This window comes from Myotis brandtii, unplaced genomic scaffold (genome assembly GCF_000412655.1).
Source record: "Myotis brandtii unplaced genomic scaffold, ASM41265v1 scaffold987, whole genome shotgun sequence".
Classification (NCBI taxonomy): domain Eukaryota; kingdom Metazoa; phylum Chordata; class Mammalia; order Chiroptera; family Vespertilionidae; genus Myotis; species Myotis brandtii.
The window spans coordinates 480,580-501,969 of record NW_005372107.1 but is presented as its reverse complement, the minus strand read 5'-3'; the positions used below and the strand labels follow the sequence as shown (position 1 = coordinate 501,969).

General features: G+C 51.4%; 1 protein-coding gene across 2 annotated transcripts; it reads right to left on the bottom strand.

The window, feature by feature from the left end:
* Positions 1-7,835: 7,835 nt before the first annotated feature.
* On the bottom strand, positions 7,836-20,932 carry PLAUR (plasminogen activator, urokinase receptor). Of its 2 annotated transcripts, XM_005886504.2 has the most exons (7): positions 20,797-20,932; positions 19,108-19,218; positions 17,899-18,042; positions 11,609-11,761; positions 10,465-10,599; positions 9,187-9,333; positions 7,836-8,398 (listed from the first exon to the last, which is right to left on the bottom strand). In XM_005886504.2, exons 1-7 carry the CDS (start codon positions 20,867-20,869, stop codon positions 8,145-8,147), a joined length of 1,017 nt encoding a protein of 338 aa, XP_005886566.1. In that variant the 5' UTR covers positions 20,870-20,932; the 3' UTR covers positions 7,836-8,144. The 2 variants fall into 2 exon arrangements, with proteins under 2 accessions (XP_005886566.1, XP_014389035.1); XM_014533549.1 differs by lacking the exon at positions 11,609-11,761.
* Positions 20,933-21,390: the final 458 nt, after the last annotated feature.

The following is a 21,390-nucleotide window of genomic DNA, read 5'->3' as shown; positions in this document are numbered from 1 at the left end:
TGCACACCATGAGTTGACTATTTCTGAGGGTTTTTTTAATCCTCACCCGAGGGTATGTTTATTGATTTTAGAGAGAGAAGGAGGAGGAGAGAGAGAGGGAAAGAGAGAGAAACGTTGATGTGAGAGAGCAACATCGACCGGTTGTCTCTCACATGCACCCCAACCGGGGATCTAGCGCACAACCCAGGTATGTGCATGGGACGATGTTCCAATCAACTGCATCACCCGGCCAGGGCAAGTGTTCCTGAGTTTTTGAAGTCTTGGGATCTTGCAGACCTTGTTAGTTGTTTACTCATTGCCATTCTGTGAGATAATAGGCACATACACTGAGTGGCCAGATTATTATGACCGGGCAGATGATTATGACCACCCCATCAGTACAATGAAGTGAATTAGTTATGTAAATAATGATAATAATAATAATAAAACCTTGAGAGTATTTGCTTAGGAAGTTTTCAATATTCAGTATTTTTGGAAGTGTCAATGAAGTACTGATGGGGTGGTCATAATAATAATCTGACCACTCAGTGTATATTTGGTCTTTGCCCCCCATTTCCGGCACAGAGTGCTTGAAAACCTTGTCATTTCTTGGGTGATAGGAGTGTCTGAATGAGGTGACTTTGGGCTCCTGGGTGAGAGCTGGTCACCTAAAAGACCAAGCCTTGATTAGAAGCTTGGACTTTTCAGCTTTGTCCCCCCTGCTCTTGAGAGGGAAGAAGGGCTGAACGGGGGAGTTAAGGACCTATCACGCCTACGTGGCGAAGCCGCCGTAAAAATCCCGCAGGTGTGATGTTCAGAGAGCTTCTGGGTTGGCGAACACGTAGGTACAGGGAGAGTGATGTGCGCAGAGAAGGCATGGAAACTGCTCGCCTGCCCACACACCTGGCCTGCGCGTCTCTCCCATCTGGAGGCACATCTGTACCCTTCCTGTCTCTAGCACAGCAGTTCTCAACCTGTGGGTCGCGACCCTTTGGGGGTCGAACGACCCTTTCACAGGGGTCGCCTAAGACCATCGGAAAACACAGATATAATTACATACTGTTTTTGTGATGAATCACTATGCTTTCATTATGTTCAATGTGTAACAATGAAAATACATCCTGCGTATCAGATATTTACATGACGATTCATAACAGTAGCAAAATTACAGTTATGAAGTAGCAACGAAAATAATTTTATGGTTGGGGGTCACCACCACATGAGGAACTGTATTAAAGGGTCGAGGCATTAGGAAGGTTGAGAACCACTGCTCTAGCGAGTTAATCAGCCCTGAAGAGGGCGCCGTGGGAGCCTCTCGCTTATAGCCGATGGGTCACAGTGCAGGAGGCGACCTGGACTTGCCGCTGGCACCTGGAGCGGGGAAAGGCTTGGTGGGACGGGCCCTTCTCCTGCGGGGCCTCATGTTATCCCAGGTAGATAGTGTCAGAACTGAGTTAGATGGTAGAACACCCACCGGGAGCCTCTCGCTTATAGCCGATGGGTCACAGTGCAGGAGGCGACCTGGACTTGCCGCTGGCACCTGGAGCGGGGAAAGGCTTGGTGGGACGGGCCTTCTCCTGCGGGGCCTCATGTTATTCCAGGTAGATAGTGTCAGAACTGAGTTAGATGGTAGAGCATCCACTGGTGTCACAGAGCGCTGCTTGGTGTGGAGACCCCGCCCCCACAATTGGTGACTAGCAGTGCTGTGAGTATGGTGGCAGTGTGCAAAGGAAGATGACACACCGGGAAGGACACCGTAGGGAAGAACAATTTTTTCCCTATACGGGAGGAAGACTGGGTGGTCTCCCCCCTCTGATACACATCCCCCTTTTGTTCCTCCCTAAAAACATCCTAACTTGGGTCAGGCAGACACCTTTCTTTAATAGCCAGATGATGTGGGGGGAGCCCTAGGAGTGGGGTCTGAATATAGTTTGCAGAATATTGTGGTTCCCTGCCCCCTTCCAGTGGCTGCTGTAGACGTGGGTGTACCAGGTATGTAACAGGTCAGGCCAGTAAAACGTGAGGGCAAGTTGGCCTGTATGTTTTGGGATAGTTTTTCTTGGTTTTACAAAGGAGGCGCAGCCCGCTGGCGTGGCTCAGTGATTGAGTGTCGACCTATGAGCCAGGAGGTCACTGTTCGATTCCCGGTCAGAGCACGCGTGGGCTCCATCCCCCGTGGAGGAGGCAGTCAATCCAGGCTTCTCTTTCATCATTGATGTTTCTATCTTTCCCTCTCCCTTCCTCTCTGAAATCAATAAAAATACACTTTAACAAATAAAAAAGAGCCCTGAGTGGTTTGGCTCAGTGGATAGAGCATCGGCCTACGGACTGAAGGGTCCCAGGTTTGATTCTGGTCAAGGGCGTGTACCTTGGTTGCGGGCACATCCCAGAAGGGGGTGTGCAGGAGGCAGCTGATGGATGTTTCTCTCTCATCGATGTTTCTAACTCTCTATCCCTCTCCCTTCCTCTCTGTAAAAAATCAATAGAATATATTTTTAAAAAAATAAAAATAAAATAAAAAAGAGACCCTGAGTAGAAATGGCCTTTTGTTATTGCCTCTGAGTGTGGGTGTGATGTCTGGAGCTGCAGTGGTCATCATGCGGCTCAGGAGACAGACAAGCCTAAGCAGCTCCTTCAGGACACAGTGGAAACGTTGAACTAGTCAGCCCAGGAACTACCCTGGTCATGACCTCTTGTTATCTGGTAATCCAGTTCCTCGTTGTTTCAATCATTTTGCGTTGTGTGTCCTGTCACGTACACCCCTGGCCACCATATTACCTGTGATCACACGGAATCCATGGGGGCAGCCCTGAGTGGGAGTGTTCTTTTCCAGCTGCTCCCCCATCCTTGTGATAGGGTCTCCCTCACAGAGCTTGTTCTCCCAGCTCTTGCTGAGGGGGCTGCATCCCCTGGTCGCTGCGGGAGCAGTGGAGGCCTGTTCATAACCCGGACAACTGTATGGAGTAGCTCTGATGCACCTCCCTGGCCATAGCAGCGGAGGGGGTCTTCGGCAGAGCCCTGACCCAAACTAGACCCCATCAGTGTCTGCCTGCTAGAACCTCAGAACCAGGACCCGGTCGTTCTTGGTACTTGACATTTCAAGGGCATCTTTGGCTACTATGTATGAAGGAAAAGAAGGTAGTCTGTGGAGCAGGGGTCCTCAAACTTTTTAAACAGGGGGCCAGTTCACTGTCCCTCAGACCGTTGGAGGGCTGGACTATAGTTTAAAAAAAAAACTATGAAAAAATTCCTATGCACACTGCACATATCTTATTTTGAAGTAAAAAAACAAAACGGGAACAAATACAATATTTGTATTTGCATGTGGCCCGCGGGCCGTAGTTTGAGGACCCCTGCTGTGGAGAGACAGAAAAAGCCCATGATGAAAGCCACACATTTAGAGAGAGAGGAGAGAAGCAGAGAGATTTTGCAAAAGGGAGACAACCGTAATTTCGCACACCGCTTTTCAATTCTGTTTCCTGTCCCTGGTGAGGCCCAGAGACCTAGCTCTTGCCTGGATTCTAAACTTCTAATAACATTGTCATTTTTGCTGAAGTCAGCTTAACTGGATTTTACTTCTTGCAAGCGAGATCCCTGGAAAACACCTTGGGAGCCAGCAACGATGAGGTCCTGATTACAAGCTCCGGTGTAGAACATTATGAGAAATTTATCCCTGGCCTCGAAATCTGCCGTGGGGCACCATAGGAGATGTCATCCCAGACTCCAGTCTCTGCCGTTGGGTCTCATGGGAGATGCAGTCCTAGCCTCAGTTCCTGTGGAAAGGCATCCTGGGAAATGTGGTGCTAGTCTGCAATTTCTATCGGAGGGAATCATGGCAAAGGTGAGATTATCCTCAATTTTAATTATGGAGCATCTCAGAAAATGTTATCTTGGGAGATGGAGCCCATGCCCAGTTTGTTTGGGTTTTTTTGTTTTTGTTGTTTTTTATTGATTTCAGAGAGGAAGGGAGAGGGAGAGATAGAAACATCAATGATGAAAGAGAATCATTGATTGGCTGCCTCCTTCACACCCCCTACTGGAGATCGAGCCCGCAGCCGGGCATGTGCCCTTGACCAGAATCGAACCTGGGACCCTTCAGTCCAAAAGCCGAACCGGCTAGGGCCCATGCCCAGCTTTTGATAACATAGAAGATGTAGTCTTTCCTCCCTTTGTTTCCTCCTTTTCTTCAGCACCTGCCATGTCCCAGGCACTAGTCTAGGTTCTAGTCTAGACAGTAGGGAGCAAATACAAGGCCTTGCCCTTTGTGGATATTATAGCGAAACAAGCAAACACACGATTGTTCCAGGTAACCACTGCGGTGTAACAAAGTAAGCCAAACCCAGCGGTGTAAAACCACAGCCTTTTTGTTTTGTGACTCTGTGGGTCAGGAATTTCAGCAAGGCTCAGCAGGGGCAGCGCGTATGTGCCCCGCAAGGGCCTGGGGCCCACATGGGCTGGCTTGAACAGCTGGAGATGAAGGGGATGGGTCGCGGGGGCCCTCTATCTGAAACCTTGGTTCTGGCTATTAACTGGCGATGTGGGTTGAATGTGTCCCCTCAAAATATATGTTGAAGTCCTAACCCTCAGGATCGATGAGTGTGACCTTATTTGGAAATACGGTCTTTGCAGATGTGATTAAGTTAAGATGAGGTCATACTGGGTTAGGGTGGGCCCCTAAATCCACAGCTGGCGTCCTTATAAGGAGAGGGAGAGATTTGGAGACGCACAGCCACATTCACAGAGGAGAAGGTCACGTGACGACAGGCAGAGGGTGGAGTGATGTAGCTGTAAACCAAGGAGCGTCACGGATTGTCAGATTGTCGGCAGCACCCAGAGACTTTAGGAGGAACATGGCTCTGCCAGCACCTGGATTTTGGGCTTCCAGCAGCCAGAACTCTGAGAGGATGAATGCCTGTGGTTGAAGCCACCCAGCTGTCCGTTTGTAGTAACTGATAGCAGCCCCAGGCAATGGGAGCAGCTGGGCTTCCCGCTCCCCCTGCACGTGGCATCTGCTGGGGTGGCGATGTCCAAGGCAGCTCCTTCGCGCCTGTGTGGTGCCCGGGCTGAGAGGACTGGACCATCTGTGGCTCTCTCTCCATATGGCACCCATGCATGGGCAGCTTGGGCGGCCTCACGGCACGCCGGCTGGGTGCAGGAGGACTTTCGCACGGCAGCTGGCTCCCCGGAAGCGGACGGCTCCTGGAAGCCTGGGCCCAGAGCGGGGGGTGGCACCCCTCCCGCCACATTCTATGGGTCAAAGCAGTCACAGAGCCACTGTGTTCAAGACCCCCTCTCTTTAAGCCAATGACAGTTGGCAACATGTGCTTTGGGGAGGTCCTAAGAAGAGACCTAGTCCCAAGCACCAGGGAAGATGACGTATCTCTTTCTTCATTTGCCACAGGGCCCCATGTCATTTGTCCCTATGGGTTTGCCTCAGTGAACCATGGAAAATGTGAACTATTCCACAGTGAGCTCAAGAGCGCCACTGAAATGGTAGCTCTCTGTTTTTGTCAGTGAGTCTGCGGGAATCTTAGGAAATAGCGCCCAGCCTTTATGTCCTGGCCCCAGAGCATCAGGGGAAATGTAGTCCTATCCTGTTCTTCACTGCAGTGCATCAAGGGGGGCCTGGCAGGCAGGTCATCCCCCATACATCTGCTGTCTCAGAGCCGCAGGAAACGAGACATGCCCACATAGAACAACAAAGTAGTCTTGACCTTTGGCGTTTGGGAGAAGAGACGGGAAGGTTAGTGCTAAGGTGGGTGAGTGAGAAGTTTGCATTTGGAGCCCAGAAATCGATGTGGAGGTGACTTGGGGTGAAGGCCCCACGGGACTGCTCCCAAGCAGAGGCCTTGACCACCTGGGTCCTACCATGTGACCCCTACTTCCAGGAGCCTGAGGAAGGGTGCCCCCCATGCATCTTTGAAAGATGGACCCGCTCAGCCAGTGTGGCTCAGGGGTTGATCATCGACCTATGAACCAGGAGGTCACAGGTTTGATTCCCGGTCAGGGCACATGCCTGGGTTTTCGGCTCGATCCCCAGTAGGGGGCGTGTAGGAGGCAGCCAATCATGGTTCTCCCTCATCATTGATGTTTCTATCTCTCTCCCTCTCCCTCCCTCTTTGAACTCAATAAAAATATATTTAAAAAAGAAAGAAAGAAAGAAAGAAAGAAAGAAAGAAAGAAAGAAAGAAAGAAAGAAAGAAAGAATGACGCTATGGAGAAGGGCAGGTCTGACCCTGTTCATTGGTATAAAAATCTTTATATAAAGTATAAAATATTAAATAAAACAAATATTAATTAATAATAACAACAAGAGGGGCAACAATATTAGTAATCACAAGAACTCCTGCTGGCCCGCAGCCTTTCTCTAGCTTTTCTCCTCCGTTTCTCGTAATTCTGTGAGTCAGGTGTCTTCACGGCTGGGAACACTGAGGCCCAGAGGAGGCAGCACACTGGCCTGAGGTCACACAGCGAGTCTGCAGGCCTGGGAGCTGCGGGAAGGGCGGAGGGGTCCCCTGGATCCAGCCAGGGCAGGGAGAGTGTGGGGGTCAGGTCCAGAGGAGAGTGCCTCCCCATAGTCTTGCAGTCACAAGCAGAGTGATGGTGAGGCTGAGGCGGGCAGGGCCCGGCCGGGGGGCGGCCCCCCTGCGGGACTGGGCATCGCGGTTGGGGTGATTACAGCCGTTTCCAGTGCAGCAGGAGACGCTGGGATCCGTCAGTCTGAAGGCTTCAGCCACATGGAGGCCTTGGCACCAGGAGGCCGTCGCACAGCCTCGTACCGTGTAGCTCGGGTGCCCCGGCCCTGAGGAGAGAGAAGACTGTGTGACGTCCAGCTCTCGGGCCTGCGCTTCCCCGGGTGACGAGCCACCCTGTGGTGGGCACCACCAGAGAAAGCAGAAGCTCTGAGCGTGGCGCAGGGGATCTGTGACGTTAAACACATTCTCATGATAATGCCAAAACATCGTTTGGCTTTTTCCGCTTTCGTGAGCGTATAATGGTGTTCTCCACAACCACCAGGACATGTGATCTTGCAACAGACTGGATGCAGAAGCAGCTCTGAGGACCCAGCTGCCTTCCATGAAGCCGGACAGCTATTCCTATTTCATAGATGAGCAATTAAGCAGAGTTTTGGTGACTTGCCTACAGTCTCATAGCTAGAGCTAGTAAGTGGCATATGCTGCTCTCATCTCCCATTGGCAGTTCTCAAACTGTAGCAGGCAACAGATTCCCCCGGCATGTTTGTTAACCACACAGATGGTTAGGCCCTGTCCCCGTGTCTCTGATCATTTAAGTCTGGGATGGGACATAAGGATTTGTAGTTCTAAATTTACAGGCAGGGCTGATGGATTTCCAAGGGCCACATTTTGAGAACCATGGTCATAGGTAGATAGGCTCTGGAGTTTACACACGTAACAAATTTGAGGTGAAAAGAATATTCATTGAAAAATTGTGACATGTGTTGATTTGAGTTTTACACTTTGCACTGCTGGCATAGAACCCATGTTTGTGCCCAGATACAGGTCATTTTCTCTCACACCTCCAAGACCACAAGCATTCAAACTGCACTGCACTACCTGATCACTTTGTATAGATTTCTCACAGCTGTAATGCAATGTTGACTTTTCTTTCTAGATTATTCATTCCAAGAGTAATTTGTTACAGAAGCCTAGGAGACCTATCTCTGGTGGTCATCAATCATGACTGGTTAAGTAAAAGTACATGCAGCTAAACAAAGGTTATCTGTAATCAATAAAACAATAAAAATATATTTAAAAAAGAAAGAAAGAAAGAAAGAAAGAAAGAAAGAAAGAAAGAAAGAAAGAAAGACGCTATGGAGAAGGGCAGGTCTGACCCTGTTCATTGGTATAAAAATCTTTATATAAAGTATAAAATATTAAATAAAACAAATATTAATTAATAATAACAACAAGAGGGGCAACAATATTAGTAATCACAAGAACTCCTGCTGGCCCGCAGCCTTTCTCTAGCTTTTCTCCTCCGTTTCTCGTAATTCTGTGAGTCAGGTGTCTTCACGGCTGGGAACACTGAGGCCCAGAGGAGGCAGCACACTGGCCTGAGGTCACACAGCGAGTCTGCAGGCCTGGGAGCTGCGGGAAGGGCGGAGGGGTCCCCTGGATCCAGCCAGGGCAGGGAGAGTGTGGGGGTCAGGTCCAGAGGAGAGTGCCTCCCCATAGTCTTGCAGTCACAAGCAGAGTGATGGTGAGGCTGAGGCGGGCAGGGCCCGGCCGGGGGGCGGCCCCCCTGCGGGACTGGGCATCGCGGTTGGGGTGATTACAGCCGTTTCCAGTGCAGCAGGAGACGCTGGGATCCGTCAGTCTGAAGGCTTCAGCCACATGGAGGCCTTGGCACCAGGAGGCCGTCGCACAGCCTCGTACCGTGTAGCTCGGGTGCCCCGGCCCTGAGGAGAGAGAAGACTGTGTGACGTCCAGCTCTCGGGCCTGCGCTTCCCCGGGTGACGAGCCACCCTGTGGTGGGCACCACCAGAGAAAGCAGAAGCTCTGAGCGTGGCGCAGGGGATCTGTGACGTTAAACACATTCTCATGATAATGCCAAAACATCGTTTGGCTTTTTCCGCTTTCGTGAGCGTATAATGGTGTTCTCCACAACCACCAGGACATGTGATCTTGCAACAGACTGGATGCAGAAGCAGCTCTGAGGACCCAGCTGCCTTCCATGAAGCCGGACAGCAACGAGATTTGCAAAAGTGTAGAATAATGCCAGTCTTCTCGTTAAAAATTTTTTTTCCTTCATTTTGGAAAATGTAGTCTTTTTCTTTCCATAAAAAATAGATTCACATGTAATGAGTTTTTAATTGTTATTTTAAAATAAATTAATAAGTACATCTTATAAAAATTTCTCTTTTGATTTATAATGCAGTTAATATCTGATAGATATAACCGACGGAAACAATACTTTTTAGGAGCGGGAAGGAATCTTGAGACCAAAGAGTTTGGGAACCACTGGAACAGAGACCTTTCCAGGACGTCACAGGATGGGAGCCGGGGATGTCCATGGGAAGTCCCTTCCCTAAAACGGTCCACATGCCCGACTGGGCAAGTCCCAATCCCTTACTGCAGTCTGTACCCTGCAGCGGGAAACCCCACAGGAAGACCCACCTCCACCAAGTCCAGCCGAACTGGAAGATGACCTCTTACACATCCCCCTCCAGCTCCCAAAGGGCCTCACCGTTAGTGCCTGTGGCCTCCAGACACTGGTTCATGGGGCCTCGGCAGGCGGTGAGGGAGGCCTCCTCGGAGGAACATCCGTGGGTGCCGTTCCCCTGACAGCTGTAGCACTGGAGGCCATTCAGCGGCAGGTTTTCAAGCTCCGTGACTTGGGAGAAGACAAGAGGCGAAGGTCATTAAAACAGGGTTAGGGGGTAGGGAGAGGTGTCCTCCTGCACGGACTCCCAGCTCTCAGCCTGAGATGGCACGGCGCCCCCTTGTGGCAGACATTGGAACCGCACTCTCTTTTGGGGGTTCTCTGGGGCCTGTGGGAGAAATCCCAACTCTCAGGACCGCCCCCCCCCCAGCCCCTGTCTGACCAGGTTCTGGGTAAGCATCTGGGTAAGATCAAACAGTCCCTACTCTCACAGAACTCAGAGTTTACAGTGACACTGTCCATGCGGTAGTCACTAGCCACAATGAATGAACAATGATGAAATAAAATTTAAAATTCAGTTCCCATGTCCAGTGCTCCATAGCCATTTGTGGTAGTGGCGACCATATGCACAGGAAAGGACACCCCGTCGCTGTGGAAAGTTCTGCCGGACAGCACTTTTCACACAGAGTAACACGATGGGCTGAGATTATACGGAAGGGGAGGGGCAGGAACATTTCACTGAGGATGATACTTTAAAGCTGCGACCCCAATGAGAACTAGCCAGTCAGGCGAACTCCTCAGGGAGACGTGTTCCCAGCGGAGGGCATGCATGTGCAAAGGCCCTGAGGCAGGGCGGCGTTTGGCAGTTGCGGGACTAAATAAAGACCAGGAGGCGAAGTGTGTGTGTGTGTGTGTGTGTGTGTGTGATGCATTACATAGGGCATAGCATGGCCTTTGGTTTTATCCTCAGAGCAAGGGGACATTAAAGTGCTTGAGGAAGGAGAGCGACAAGACCTTATTTACATTAAAAAAATCTCTCTTGCTGCTGTGCTGAACACTGGGGATCAGAGAGGAGGTTACTGCAACAATCTAAGCGAGAGGTCACGGTGGCTTAAACCAGGGTGGTGAGCAGTGGAAGGACTCAAGAGGTAGGCAGTGTCCCCTATGGGTCTTGGTGAAGGTTGGATAGACTCATTGGATTCCCACAAAATCCTTCTTTGAGGAAGGACTTGCTATGTCTACCTTCCAGAGGAAGAAACAGAGACCCAGAGAGGAGGTATGTGCCCGCAAGAGAGTGGCCATGTCCTTGAGTGCCCCTCGCTCCCAGATCCCAGGCTCCACGCTGGGCCCCCTGCCCCTTACCTGGGCCCCCATTGCATTTGGTGGTGTTGCAGCACCGCAGGAAGTGGAAGGTGTGGTTGTTGTGAAAGCCGGTGGGGCCTGGGCAGCCAGGGAGGTTGCCACAGCCTCGGGAGTGGCGCTCATCTCCGGGGCTCCCTGTGGGGCAAAGGAGAGGTCAGATGGTTGATGAAGGCCCGAGCCTGGCTTGGCCCACCGCAGCAGCCGTCTGTCCATTCTCTCTGCTCCACCCTTCAGTATAGGGCCCTCATTTCCTCTGGGGCAGCATATAGCTAGCCAAAGACACGTTTTCCAGTCTCAGGATCTATAGTCATGGGGCTAAGTTCTGGCTAATGTGATATAAGTAGAAAGGTTTATAGGGTTTCCAGAAAAAAGAACCCTTACAAAATGAGAGGTGCCCCTTTTTTTCACCTTCCTTGTTTTTTGTGTATTTTTTTAAAAAAATCCTCACCCGGAGCCCTAGCCGGTTTGGCTCAGTGGATAGAGCCTTGGCTTGCGGACTGAAGGGTCCTGGGTTCAATTCCAGTCAAGGGCACATGCCCGGGTTGTGGGCTCGATCCCCAGTAGGGGGTGTGCAGGAGGCAGCCGATCAATAATTCTCTCATCATTGATGTTTCTATCTCTCTCTTCCTCTCCCTTCCTCTCTGAAATTAATAAGAATATTTTTTAAAAAATCCTCACCTGGAGACATGCTTAGAGAGAGGAAGGGAGAGAGAGAAACATTGATGTGAGAGAGAAATCTTGACCGGATATGCTCCCCGACTGGGCATCAAACTCGCAACCCATGTATGTGCCCTGACCGGGAATCGAACTGGCAACCTTTCGGTGCATGGGACGGTGCTCAGTCAACTGAGCCACTCCCGCAGGGCTCCCCTCCCTCTTCCTGGAACTTGGACACGAGGCCTGGGACTCCGGCAGCTGTTGTGGACCGGGAGGCAATCTTGAGAATGGCAGCGATATGTCAGAGACCAGAAAGCGTCTGGGTTCCTGGTGACTGAACTACCTTTGTGGCCCCGGACGTCCCATCACTGGACTTTTGCGTGTGGGAGGACTAGCTTCCTACCTGGCTTAAATCCCTGTGATCTGGGGGTTTGAGTACAGCCTTGGGAAGGAGCCAAGCAGGGAGGAGGAGCTGCTGGCAGCTCACCTGCCCGGTCCTGGTGGGTCACCACCTCCAGGCACTGCTCACTAGGGCTGCGGCACTGGAGGCTCTTGTCCCGGCCCCGCTCACAGCTCAGGTCCGAAGAGGCACAGGAAACGCATTCGAGGTAGCGGCTTCGGGGGAAGGTGGGAGCCCGGCCTGCGTGGGGAGGGGCAGGAGGGTGAGTCCACGGGAGAGTCCTGGAGAGCCAGCTCCCTTGAAGACTCACCTCAGCATCAACCCCTCCTTATCCCACTCCAGCCAGTCGGCAAACCCTGTCCATTCTGAGCCTTTTCTGGAACCCATTCCCCCCTTTCCAGTCCCACGACCAGGTCCAGCTCACACCTCCTTCAGTACCAGTCCCTCCCTGGCCTCCCGGGGCCCATTGTTGCCACTCCCGCCCCAGCCCCGGTGCCTCCCCTCATGGCCCTAGAAGGATGTTTCTAATACTCAACTCTGACCCTGTCTCTCCTCTGCTCAAAACCCCTCCATGGCTCCCCGGTGCCCTCAGCATAAAATCCACGATTCTCAGCGTGGCATTCAAGGCCCATCAAAGACGGGGTCCTGCCTACCTCTCCTGCCTCATCTCCCTCACTAGTCCCTCATACTCTACTCCACACCGCTTCCCGCAGTCCCCAAATATACACCCAACACATGCAGCCTTTGCATCTACTGTCCCCTTGCTCTTGACTTTCCGTATATCCTACTCATTCTTCAGGAATCGTCTTCTCCGATTTCACCTTCCCCAAGAAGCGCCCCCTGACCTTTTAGGCTGGATCAGGTGCCTCTCTGCCCCGCGCTCCCCCCACCCCCCCAATCCCAGCCTTGCTCACTCCGGATCATCCCTGTCTGGGGACAGGCTTATTTCCCTCAGTGGACTCTCAGCCCCAGGAGAGTAGGGCCAAGGCTGTCTTTGTCACGACTGTGTCCCAATACCACCCAGCAGAGGGCCTGGGCCAGAGAAGATACTGAATAAATATTTATTGAATGGATGAATGAGTAAATGAACAATTACTTAAAACTCTTCTCTTGCTCCCTGTGGTAGCCCATCTCCAAGACATCCCCCAGTAATCCCTACTTTCTGGCATTTATGCCCTTGTGTAGTCCTTTCCCATAAATAGGGCTGCCCTGCCTGGTATGGCTTGTTGGTTGGGTGGCAGCTCCATTCCCCCGATGGGCAGCATCCTGCGGAAGGCAGCCTATCGATATTTCTCTCTCCCTCTCCCTTTCTCTCTCTCTCAAAATCAAAAAACTTAAAAAAATAAAAATAGCCCTAGCCGGTTTGGCTCAGTGGGTAGAGCGTCGGCCTGTGAACTGAAAGGTCCCATGTTCGATTCCGGTCAATGGCACATGCCCGGGTTTCGGGCTCAATCCCCAGTGGGGGACTTGCAGGAGGCAGCCGATCCATGATTCTCGCTCATCATGGATGTTTCTATCTCTCTCTCCCTCTTCCTTCCTCTCTGAAACCAATAAAAATATATTTTAAAAAATAAAATAAAATATAAAAGAAAAATAATAGGGATGACCTGTGTAACCAAAAGGATACTGTGTAAACGATGGTGTGTGATTTCTGGGCTACATTGGAAAAGACATTGCAACTTTCCCCAGCTCTGTCTGGATCACTGGCTCCGGGGGAAGCCAGCTGGCATGTTGTAAGGACACTCAAGCAGCCCCATAGGTCTCCTGTGGGGACTCTTCTTGTGTCGCTCTTCTAAGTGTGGGTGATCCTCAGGGTTGTCTTAGGCCCTTTGCATTTCCCACGGTGCACACTCTCTCCCTTGGGATTGTTACCTATTGATGTGGCTTCATTTCCACCCACCTGCTGGGAACTCAAACATCTCTCTCCAGGCAAGACATCTCTCTGACCTCCACACCTATATACCCAACTGCACCTGGAGGCCGCCTGGCTACCCCTCAAACACCCGAATCTCTACGTGCCCCGAATGAAACTCTCCGTCTTCTCCCCAGGCCTGCTCTTTCCTGAATTCCATGTCTCCGAGGTGGCCCCATCCAGTCCTCCGGGGCAGAAACCTGGCAGACTCCTTGATCCACCACATCTAGGTATCAATGTGGACATTCTACTGATCTGTTTTCTAGATCTTTAGTCCTTTTGCTCTGCAATTTCTGGTCTCTATTAAGCATATCTACTGAGTTCTTAATTTCAGTCACTGTTCTATATTTACTGTTTGACTCTCTTACATTTTTTAAAAATATATCTTATTCATTTCAGAGAGGAAGGGAGAGAGAGAGAGAGACATCAATGATGAGAGAGACTCATTGATCGGCTGCCTCCTGCACACCCCCTATTGGGGATTGAGCCTGCAACCTGGGCAAGTGCCCTTGACTGGAATCGAACCCAGGACCCTTCAATCAGGAGGACGACACTCTATCCACTGAGCCAAACTAGCTAGGACTCTTTTACATTTTGTTTGTTTGTTAATCCTCAGGATATTTTTCCATTGATTTTTACTGAGAGTGGAAGGGAGGGAGAGAGCAAAACATTGATGTGAGAGACACATTGATTGGTTGCCTCCCGCATGTGCCCTGACCCGGGCCGGGGACCGAGCCTGCAGCGGAGGTATGTGCCCTTGACCGGAATCAAACCTGAGACCCTTAATTTAGTCTGCGGGCCGATGCTCTATCTACCTAGCCAAGCAGGCTCAGATTTCTGCTAAAACTTATCCTTTCCTCTATTTCCTTCAATATATTGATCACAGCTATTGTAAAGTTCCACGTGTAATAACTCCAATTCTGAATAATTACGCTTCTGTTTCTATTGTGGGGTTTTCCTCTTGGGTTCCGGTCCATTGGTCCTTTTTATTTTCTTCAAGCTACCTCGTAAGTGTTGATGAGATGCCAGACATTATAGACGAACATTTGTAAAGGCTTAAAATGATGTATCTTCTTCCAAAGAGGGCCAGCTTTCTTCCTGCTGACGATGGGAAGTAGGTGTTTTTGGGGGGGCTGGTCTATTTCAGTTTTGCCCCTACTCCTAGGGTGTGGTCTCATAGAAAAGCCGGAGATGGTTACCAAGGCCTTTCTGGCCAACTTGGCAACTTGGGTCTGCCCAGCATCCTCTGCCTGCTGGAACCCTTGCTCAGTTCTGTAGCTGCCCGACACTACTTCCTGCTGAGTTCCTTGGAGTCTCACCTTATGCCTGCACAGCCTGCCAATGACTGAGGAAGTCACCTGCAGATTTCCCGAGTCCCTTCTCTGGCTTTTCCCTCTCATTTTCTAGACACTGACAGCCCCAGACTCCACCTCTGTCTTCTTGGCCCAGCGATGACCTCTCTCTGGTTTCTGCTTCTCCCCCACAGGTGCCATTTGGGAAGTGCACTCCAGGAAAAGCCCAGCTTGTCTGAGGGACTCAACGTCTGCGCTTCCCTATTTCAAAGACTGTAGCACCTCAGCTTCATTTCTTCATCTGCTGCCCGTCAGTGACTTCAAATAACTGTTTATAATCCGTCCAGTTTTCACAGCTGTCATTGGCAGGGGGTTTGTCTGATACAATCAACTCCATCGTGACCAGAACTACAAAACCACGGCCATGTCTAACCTGGCACTAACCCTTGCTCATCTACCGGTAAAAAGCTCCAGAGTCCACCCACTTCTCCCCATCTGCAGGGCTGACACTCTAATGCAGCCACCTGCATCGTCACCTGGACAACCTCATCCACCCAAGTTGGCCTCCCCTTCCCTATCTTCCCTCCATCACCACATCCCCCCATCACCGCATCCCCCCATCACCGCATCCCCCCATCACCACCTCCCTCCACCACCTCATCCCTCCACCACCTCATCCCTCCACCACCGCATCCCTCCATCACCACCTCCCTCCACCACCTCATCCCTCCATCACCGCATCCCTCCTCATGACCTCCCCCCACTCCCAGGGTGAAGTCTATATTCCTCACCACAGCCTGGAGACCCTGTGTAATATAATGCACCATACCTCTCGCCCCATGTTACCTTTCCTCCCGCCATCCTACTCCCACCCACCTCTGGGCCTTTGTATCTGTTGCTCCCTTTGCCTGGAAAACGCTTTCCACTGTCTTTTTATTTTATTTTTTAGGGTTTATTTATTTATTTATCTATTTATTTATTATTTTTATTGATTTCAGAGAGAAAGGGAGAGGGGAGAGATAGAAACATCAATGATGAGAGAGAATCATTGATTGGCTTCCTCCTGCACGCCCCCCACTGGGGATCGAGCCCGAAACCAGGGCATGTGCCCTTGACCAGAATTGAACCTGGGACCTGTCAGTCCCCAGGTTGTAGCTCTATTCACTGAGCCAAACGAGCTAGGGTTCCACTGTCTTTTTAACAGTCTCACTCCTGTCATCCCTCAAGATCCAGCTTAGCTGTTGTTTCCTGCAGGAAACCTTCCCTGACCTGGTCAAGTGTCTCCTCCAGGGTCCCACAGCCCCTACCCTTCACGTAGCCCAGCCCTGCCCTCTCTGGCCTCTGTTCCCCCAGCTCAGCCCTGACCGTCTGGGTGGTGCTTCCCCACGACACAGTCTCTGTTTCTCCTGTTACGGTTCTCATCCTCTGCTGGTGCCTCCCCCTCCCAGCTCTGATCACTCTGGGCGGTCACTGTCTGGCGATGGGTCTCCCCCGGCCCCTGGACTGTGAGCTCCGTGGGAGCAGGGCCTGAGGCTGCCTGGGTCACAGCTGTGTCCAGTGTCACGTACGTACAGGATGTGGTTTAACCAACTACCTAGTCACCACCGCAGGGTAAGATGGCATTAGAAATGGGGCCGATAGGGGCATGTCAGTCTTTAAATTACTGAATTGACAGCTGTTGCTCCAAGCTCTCTGGTGGACCCCTGACCACCTCAACCCTTTCTTTAGAATCCTCATGTCCCCAAGATCCACCAGCTAACGGAGCAACACCAGACCCAGCAGGGGGCCTCCAGAGGCCTCTTCCAATTGATCAATGCCTTCAGCACTGATCGATATTATTAAATATTTTTATTATTATCTCATTAGAAGCATTACTTGGACCCAATTATTAGTGTTTTCCTTAGACATATCTAACCACAGAGGAAGCTGGCGTCATCTCTCGCATCACTTCCTTGAAAACGAGCATCTGATTCCGTTCCCACCAACAGATAAAAGTTTGAGGTCAGGATGGATGAAGAACAAGAAATACCCAGTACAGCCTGGACAGTGTGGCTCAGTGGTTGAGTGTTGACCCACGAACCAGGAGGTCACGGATTAATTCCTGGTCAAGGGCACATGCCTGGGTTGTAGGCTGGATCCCCAGTGTGGGGAGTGCAGGAGACAGCCGATCACTGATTCTCTCTCATCATTGATGTTTCTATCCCTTTCTCCCTCTCCCTCCCTCTCTCTGAAATCAATAAAAACCTATTTTTTAAAAAGAAAAAAATACAAATACAGGCTCTCTGCCTACTGACGGCATTGTGACTGGACTGGCCTTAATCAATTTCCTTCCTCGTTAGGGCCAGAAAAAGGAATCTCTCTCTGACCTCCATTCCTTCCCCTCCTTTCTCTCCTGTGGGAATGTGGGGAACTGGAATCTTTCTAAGTCTTTTCCGTAAACCGACCAGAGCCTGAAGCCACGGGACTCAACACAAGTTTCCTCACATCCTTTCCACTGCAACAGTCAAGGAGCATCTATTCTAGGGATCTTTCTGAGCCCACTGCGGCCTGTGACCCCCTCCTCTTTGACTTTCCTTAAGAATTTTGAGCCTCTGGTATCTCTGGTCTTTGTATCCCTGTCCCTTATGATCTATTGCCCGAACCATCTCCTGTCCCATGGAAAAGGTTAGACGACAAATCTTCAGTGTGATACCTCATCTACCTCTTGAGTGTACGTGTGTGTAGCTTTGGAAGAGTAGGTGTCGCATCTTATACTTTAACAACCATAAAAACAAACGTGTGTGTGCGGGGGTCAATCGGGGAAAAAGGAGACATATGTAATACTTTAAACAATAAAAAACAAAAAAACCCCTCACAAACATGTATGGGATGGGGCAGAGTTAGGGAAGGGGATGAGTTTGTGGGTGGGACTGGTAATAGTGTGAGATGAGATGGGGTCGATTTAGGGATGGGGTTAGAGGTGTGTTTGGAACAAGGATGAATTTGAGTGGGAGGGTGTTAGAGGTAAAGTGAATTTGGAGATGAGATTGGAGGTGAGGTTGAGTTGGGGTTGGTCTTGGGGTAAGGCATGGAGTTGGGTTGGGTGGCATAGGACTGAGAGTAGGATCGGGATGACTATGGGGTTAAGTTGGAGAGAGTTTGGGGTTGGGCATGGCAAGGGCTGTCCTACTCACCAGGGTTGGGCCGGTTGCACAAATCGAACCCACACACGGCCTCTGTCAGGGTGATGATCTGCATGCCTGTCCGATAGCTCATGGTCCTATTGGTCTTCTCGGGATGGGCACAGTCTGTCTCCACCACCTCCAGCTCCGCCCCTTCTGTGAGGAGTGTATCTTTGTTACCCCGGAGGCTCCTCTGGGCTCAACCAGCCCCTAACACTCCTGGTCTTAAGGTAACCATGCCTGTGGCTGATCCTCAGGCCTCTATTCTGATTTGGGTCTAACTCTGTCTTTTCTAGAGTTATCCCCCCTCCCGACCCCTCACAGGGACCCTACTCTCTCAGTGACAACACTGGGACCTTCTAGCTCCATCTCCCTCTCCCTCCCAACTTAGTCATCAGCAGGGAGGTGCCTCGAATATGAAGTTTTAAAGGAAAATGCTTTAAGCTTACCCCAAAAGTATAGGATAATGATATAATAACTACTGTGCATTCATCATCCAACTTTATAAAATATTAAGCACTTTGTTACATTTATTTCAGATATTTTTAAAATCAACTAACCTTAAAAGATACAGTGAAAGCCTTCGGTACCCCTCCCCCCTCACCCTACCCCGCCCTATCACATTCCCCTATGCCCTGTCCAGAGCCAACCACTGGTGTAGGTAATTCTTACACTGTTGCTTCATATATTTTACACTTTATATTTAAGGCTATCATACTCTGCAACATGGTTTTTTTTTCTGTCCACCTTATATTTTTTAGGTGTATCCATGTTAATACCCACAGTTCTAGTTTTTTCTTTAAACTGTGTGGTATTTCATTATGTGATGACATCATAATTTTCTCCTCTGCTGCCAAGTGACTTTGGGGTGTTTCCAATTTTCCCTATCACAAACATCACCGCTAAGAACATTCTTACACATGTGTCCCTGGGCACATTCGGTCCCTGGGCAGATGCGGCCAAGGTTCTTCGTGTTCCTATGTTCCTGGGAGTTGAAATGCTGGCTGTAGGGCACTCTACTCTTCGTCTACACTGGATATTGCCAAATCGCTCTGTGAGGTGGACGCCCTGAAGGCGGGATCTGCAGCTCCACATCCCCAGCGACCCCAGCATCGTCTGCCAGTCTGGTGGGCGTGAAGCGGTCTCCTGGTCTTTCTGTTTGCATTTCCCTGATAGTTGGTGAGACAAGCCTCCTGGTCACGCGCATGAGTGGGGGCTTACCTTCCCATATGCTCAGGATCGTGGTCCTGCAGAGATCCTGGCCGGGCGCGCACTCTTGCACCTGGCAATGCCCGGTCCTCTCACACCGCATGCACCGCAGGCCCCAGGTGGCTGGGGGAGAGAGCGGGGACCACAGGAGAGTTTATTATAGCTCTGCGCCAGGGTTCCCCCTCTGGCCCGCTGATGTCCTGATACCAGGACCAAGTCTCCAAGCCCGTGCGCTCAGGTTCGTGCGCCACGTTCTTCCAGCCCAGTGCACTCCTAGTCTATCTCTCTCAATGTTCTATCTACGCACCCCTTTCCTAAGACTCTAACCCTCCCCGCCCCCCACAAGACCTTCCCTAACGTCTCCCCTCGCTAATTTCCTCTGGAAAGCTGTCTGCATGCGGGCCTTATCCTCAAAGTCCTATCTCCACTCTCTCAGTCCGTCCGGAAGCCAAGCTCTGCTCCCCCATCCCGCCGACCCTCGGTCTACTCCGCCAGCTCTCCAAGGGCCATGCCATCCTCACCCGACTCCGGCGGACCTTTACGTTCTACCCCCGTTCCCGCTGCCCTGTACTCCCTCTACCCGCACCGAGCTTCCCCAGGTTCTACCCCCTCCAAAGTCTGTTCCCAACATTCTCTCCTCTCATCAGTCCACGCTAAAGTTCTAACCCCGCCCGTCAGCCCTTCAAGATTCTAACCCAACTACGCCTTGGCACGCACAGTAGCCCCCAGCGGTCCCCTAGGTCCTCTTCCCGCCCACTAGCTCCGCCCCGAGGTCCTCTTTCCGCCCACTAGCTCCTCCCCCAGGTTCCCTCCCCGCCCACTAGCTCCTCCCCCAGGTCCTCTCCCCGCCCACTAGCTCCGCCCCGAGGTTATAGCTCCGCAGGCTAGCCCGGCTGCAAGACCTATTCTCCGCCCTCCAGGCCTGACATATGGCCCAAATTCGGAGTCCTCCAGAGTCATTACTCATTCAACGGTCGGGAGAGCTTTCCGGGTTATTCATTGACAAAATACTCCTCAACCCCAAACAGCCCCCCTCCCACCTCGCTCTGACTCAGTTCCTTCTCTATTTCCTCGAGGTTTGTCAACCCTTTCCCCTACATTTTCCGGGGAAAGCAGGTAAGAGGGTCCTCCAGAGACCAGCCCTAGGTCTCCAGCCTCTGCCTCCGTGACGCTCGGCCTTGACTCTGTGGACCTTGTGCTAAATGCTCTGTCCTCCCTATGTCGCGGGGGAGAGGGGGTGTGACAGAGTGGAGAGAGCAGTGGGACGGCCCTGCGGGGATCAGACTCCCACGTATTCAAGAACTGGCTGTGTGACCTCGGACCGGTTACTTAACCCCTCTCTACCTCAGTTTCCTTCTGTGTAGTAAAACGGTTAAAATATAATCCCGCCCTCCCAGTTTGAAATTGCCAGTAAAGAGCTTAGAAGAGGACCTGGAAGCAAGAGCGCACTCACTAAAAGGTGGCTCTTGCTAAATGCCTTCGCTCAACTAGTATTTCCCGAGTACATACATACTGTGTGCTAGGCACTGTGCCCTGTGGGGCTGCAGAGAGGAGAGCCATTATTTCAATGGAGGGGCTGTAGACTGAGCTCCCCTCCTTCTCCTCCAACTCACCGGACTTCGAGTCCCCCTCCTCTCCCGTCCCTCCCTTCCCCGCCCTCACACTCAGTTCCCGGAGCGGGTGCTGGGCCCCGGCCCCTACCTGGAATGCAGGCTTGAACCAGCAGCAGCAGCAGCAGCAGCGGCGGCGGCGGCAGCATTCCCGGGACGCTCATGGTAGGCAGCGGCTCGTGTGCGTGGCCTCCCTGCACTTCTGAGTCTGGCCGCGGGAAGCAGACAGTTTTGTTATCCCCGGGGCTCCTCCCACACGTTTGGCGAAAGAACAAGTCAGCTCTAGATGCGTGGGCACCCCACCTCCTCCCCCATGTCACCCCCTGCCAGACTTCCTTTGCCAGGGCGTGGCCTGCGGAGCAGAGGGCTGGCTCTGCCCTGACGCGCTGGGCCAAGGCCACAGCTGTGTCTCAGGCCGCTGGGGTGCAAATTCCAGCCCCCCACCCCCTTTCCTTCTCTGGGATCTTGGGCAAGGAACCTCACCCCTCAGGTTAAAACTTGTCCCGATGGGGAATTCGTGGCTGATTATTAGATAATATTGGATTTTTGTTAGTTTTGTTAGGAGGGACAATGGTATTGTAGTTATGTGGGGAAATGTCTTACCATTTAGAGACGAATGTTGAAATATTTGGGCTTGAAATAATATGTCTCTAATTTGCTTTAAAATACTTCAGCCAAAAAGTAT

What these genes read in the sequence shown, in the direction of transcription:
- PLAUR (XM_005886504.2), bottom strand. Translation starts at nt 20,869, where the DNA reads ATGAGCGTCCCGGGAATGCTGCCGCCGCCGCCGCTGCTGCTGCTGCTG. An exon ending in GGTTCAAGCCTGCATTCCAG is followed by an intron (nt 19,219 to 20,796) that starts GTAGGGGCCGGG and finishes TCTCTCCCCCAG; the next exon opens with CCACCTGGGGCCTGCGGTGC. An exon ending in CAAATGCAATGGGGGCCCAG is followed by an intron (nt 9,334 to 10,464) that starts GTAAGGGGCAGG and finishes TCTTCTCCCAAG; the next exon opens with TCACGGAGCTTGAAAACCTG.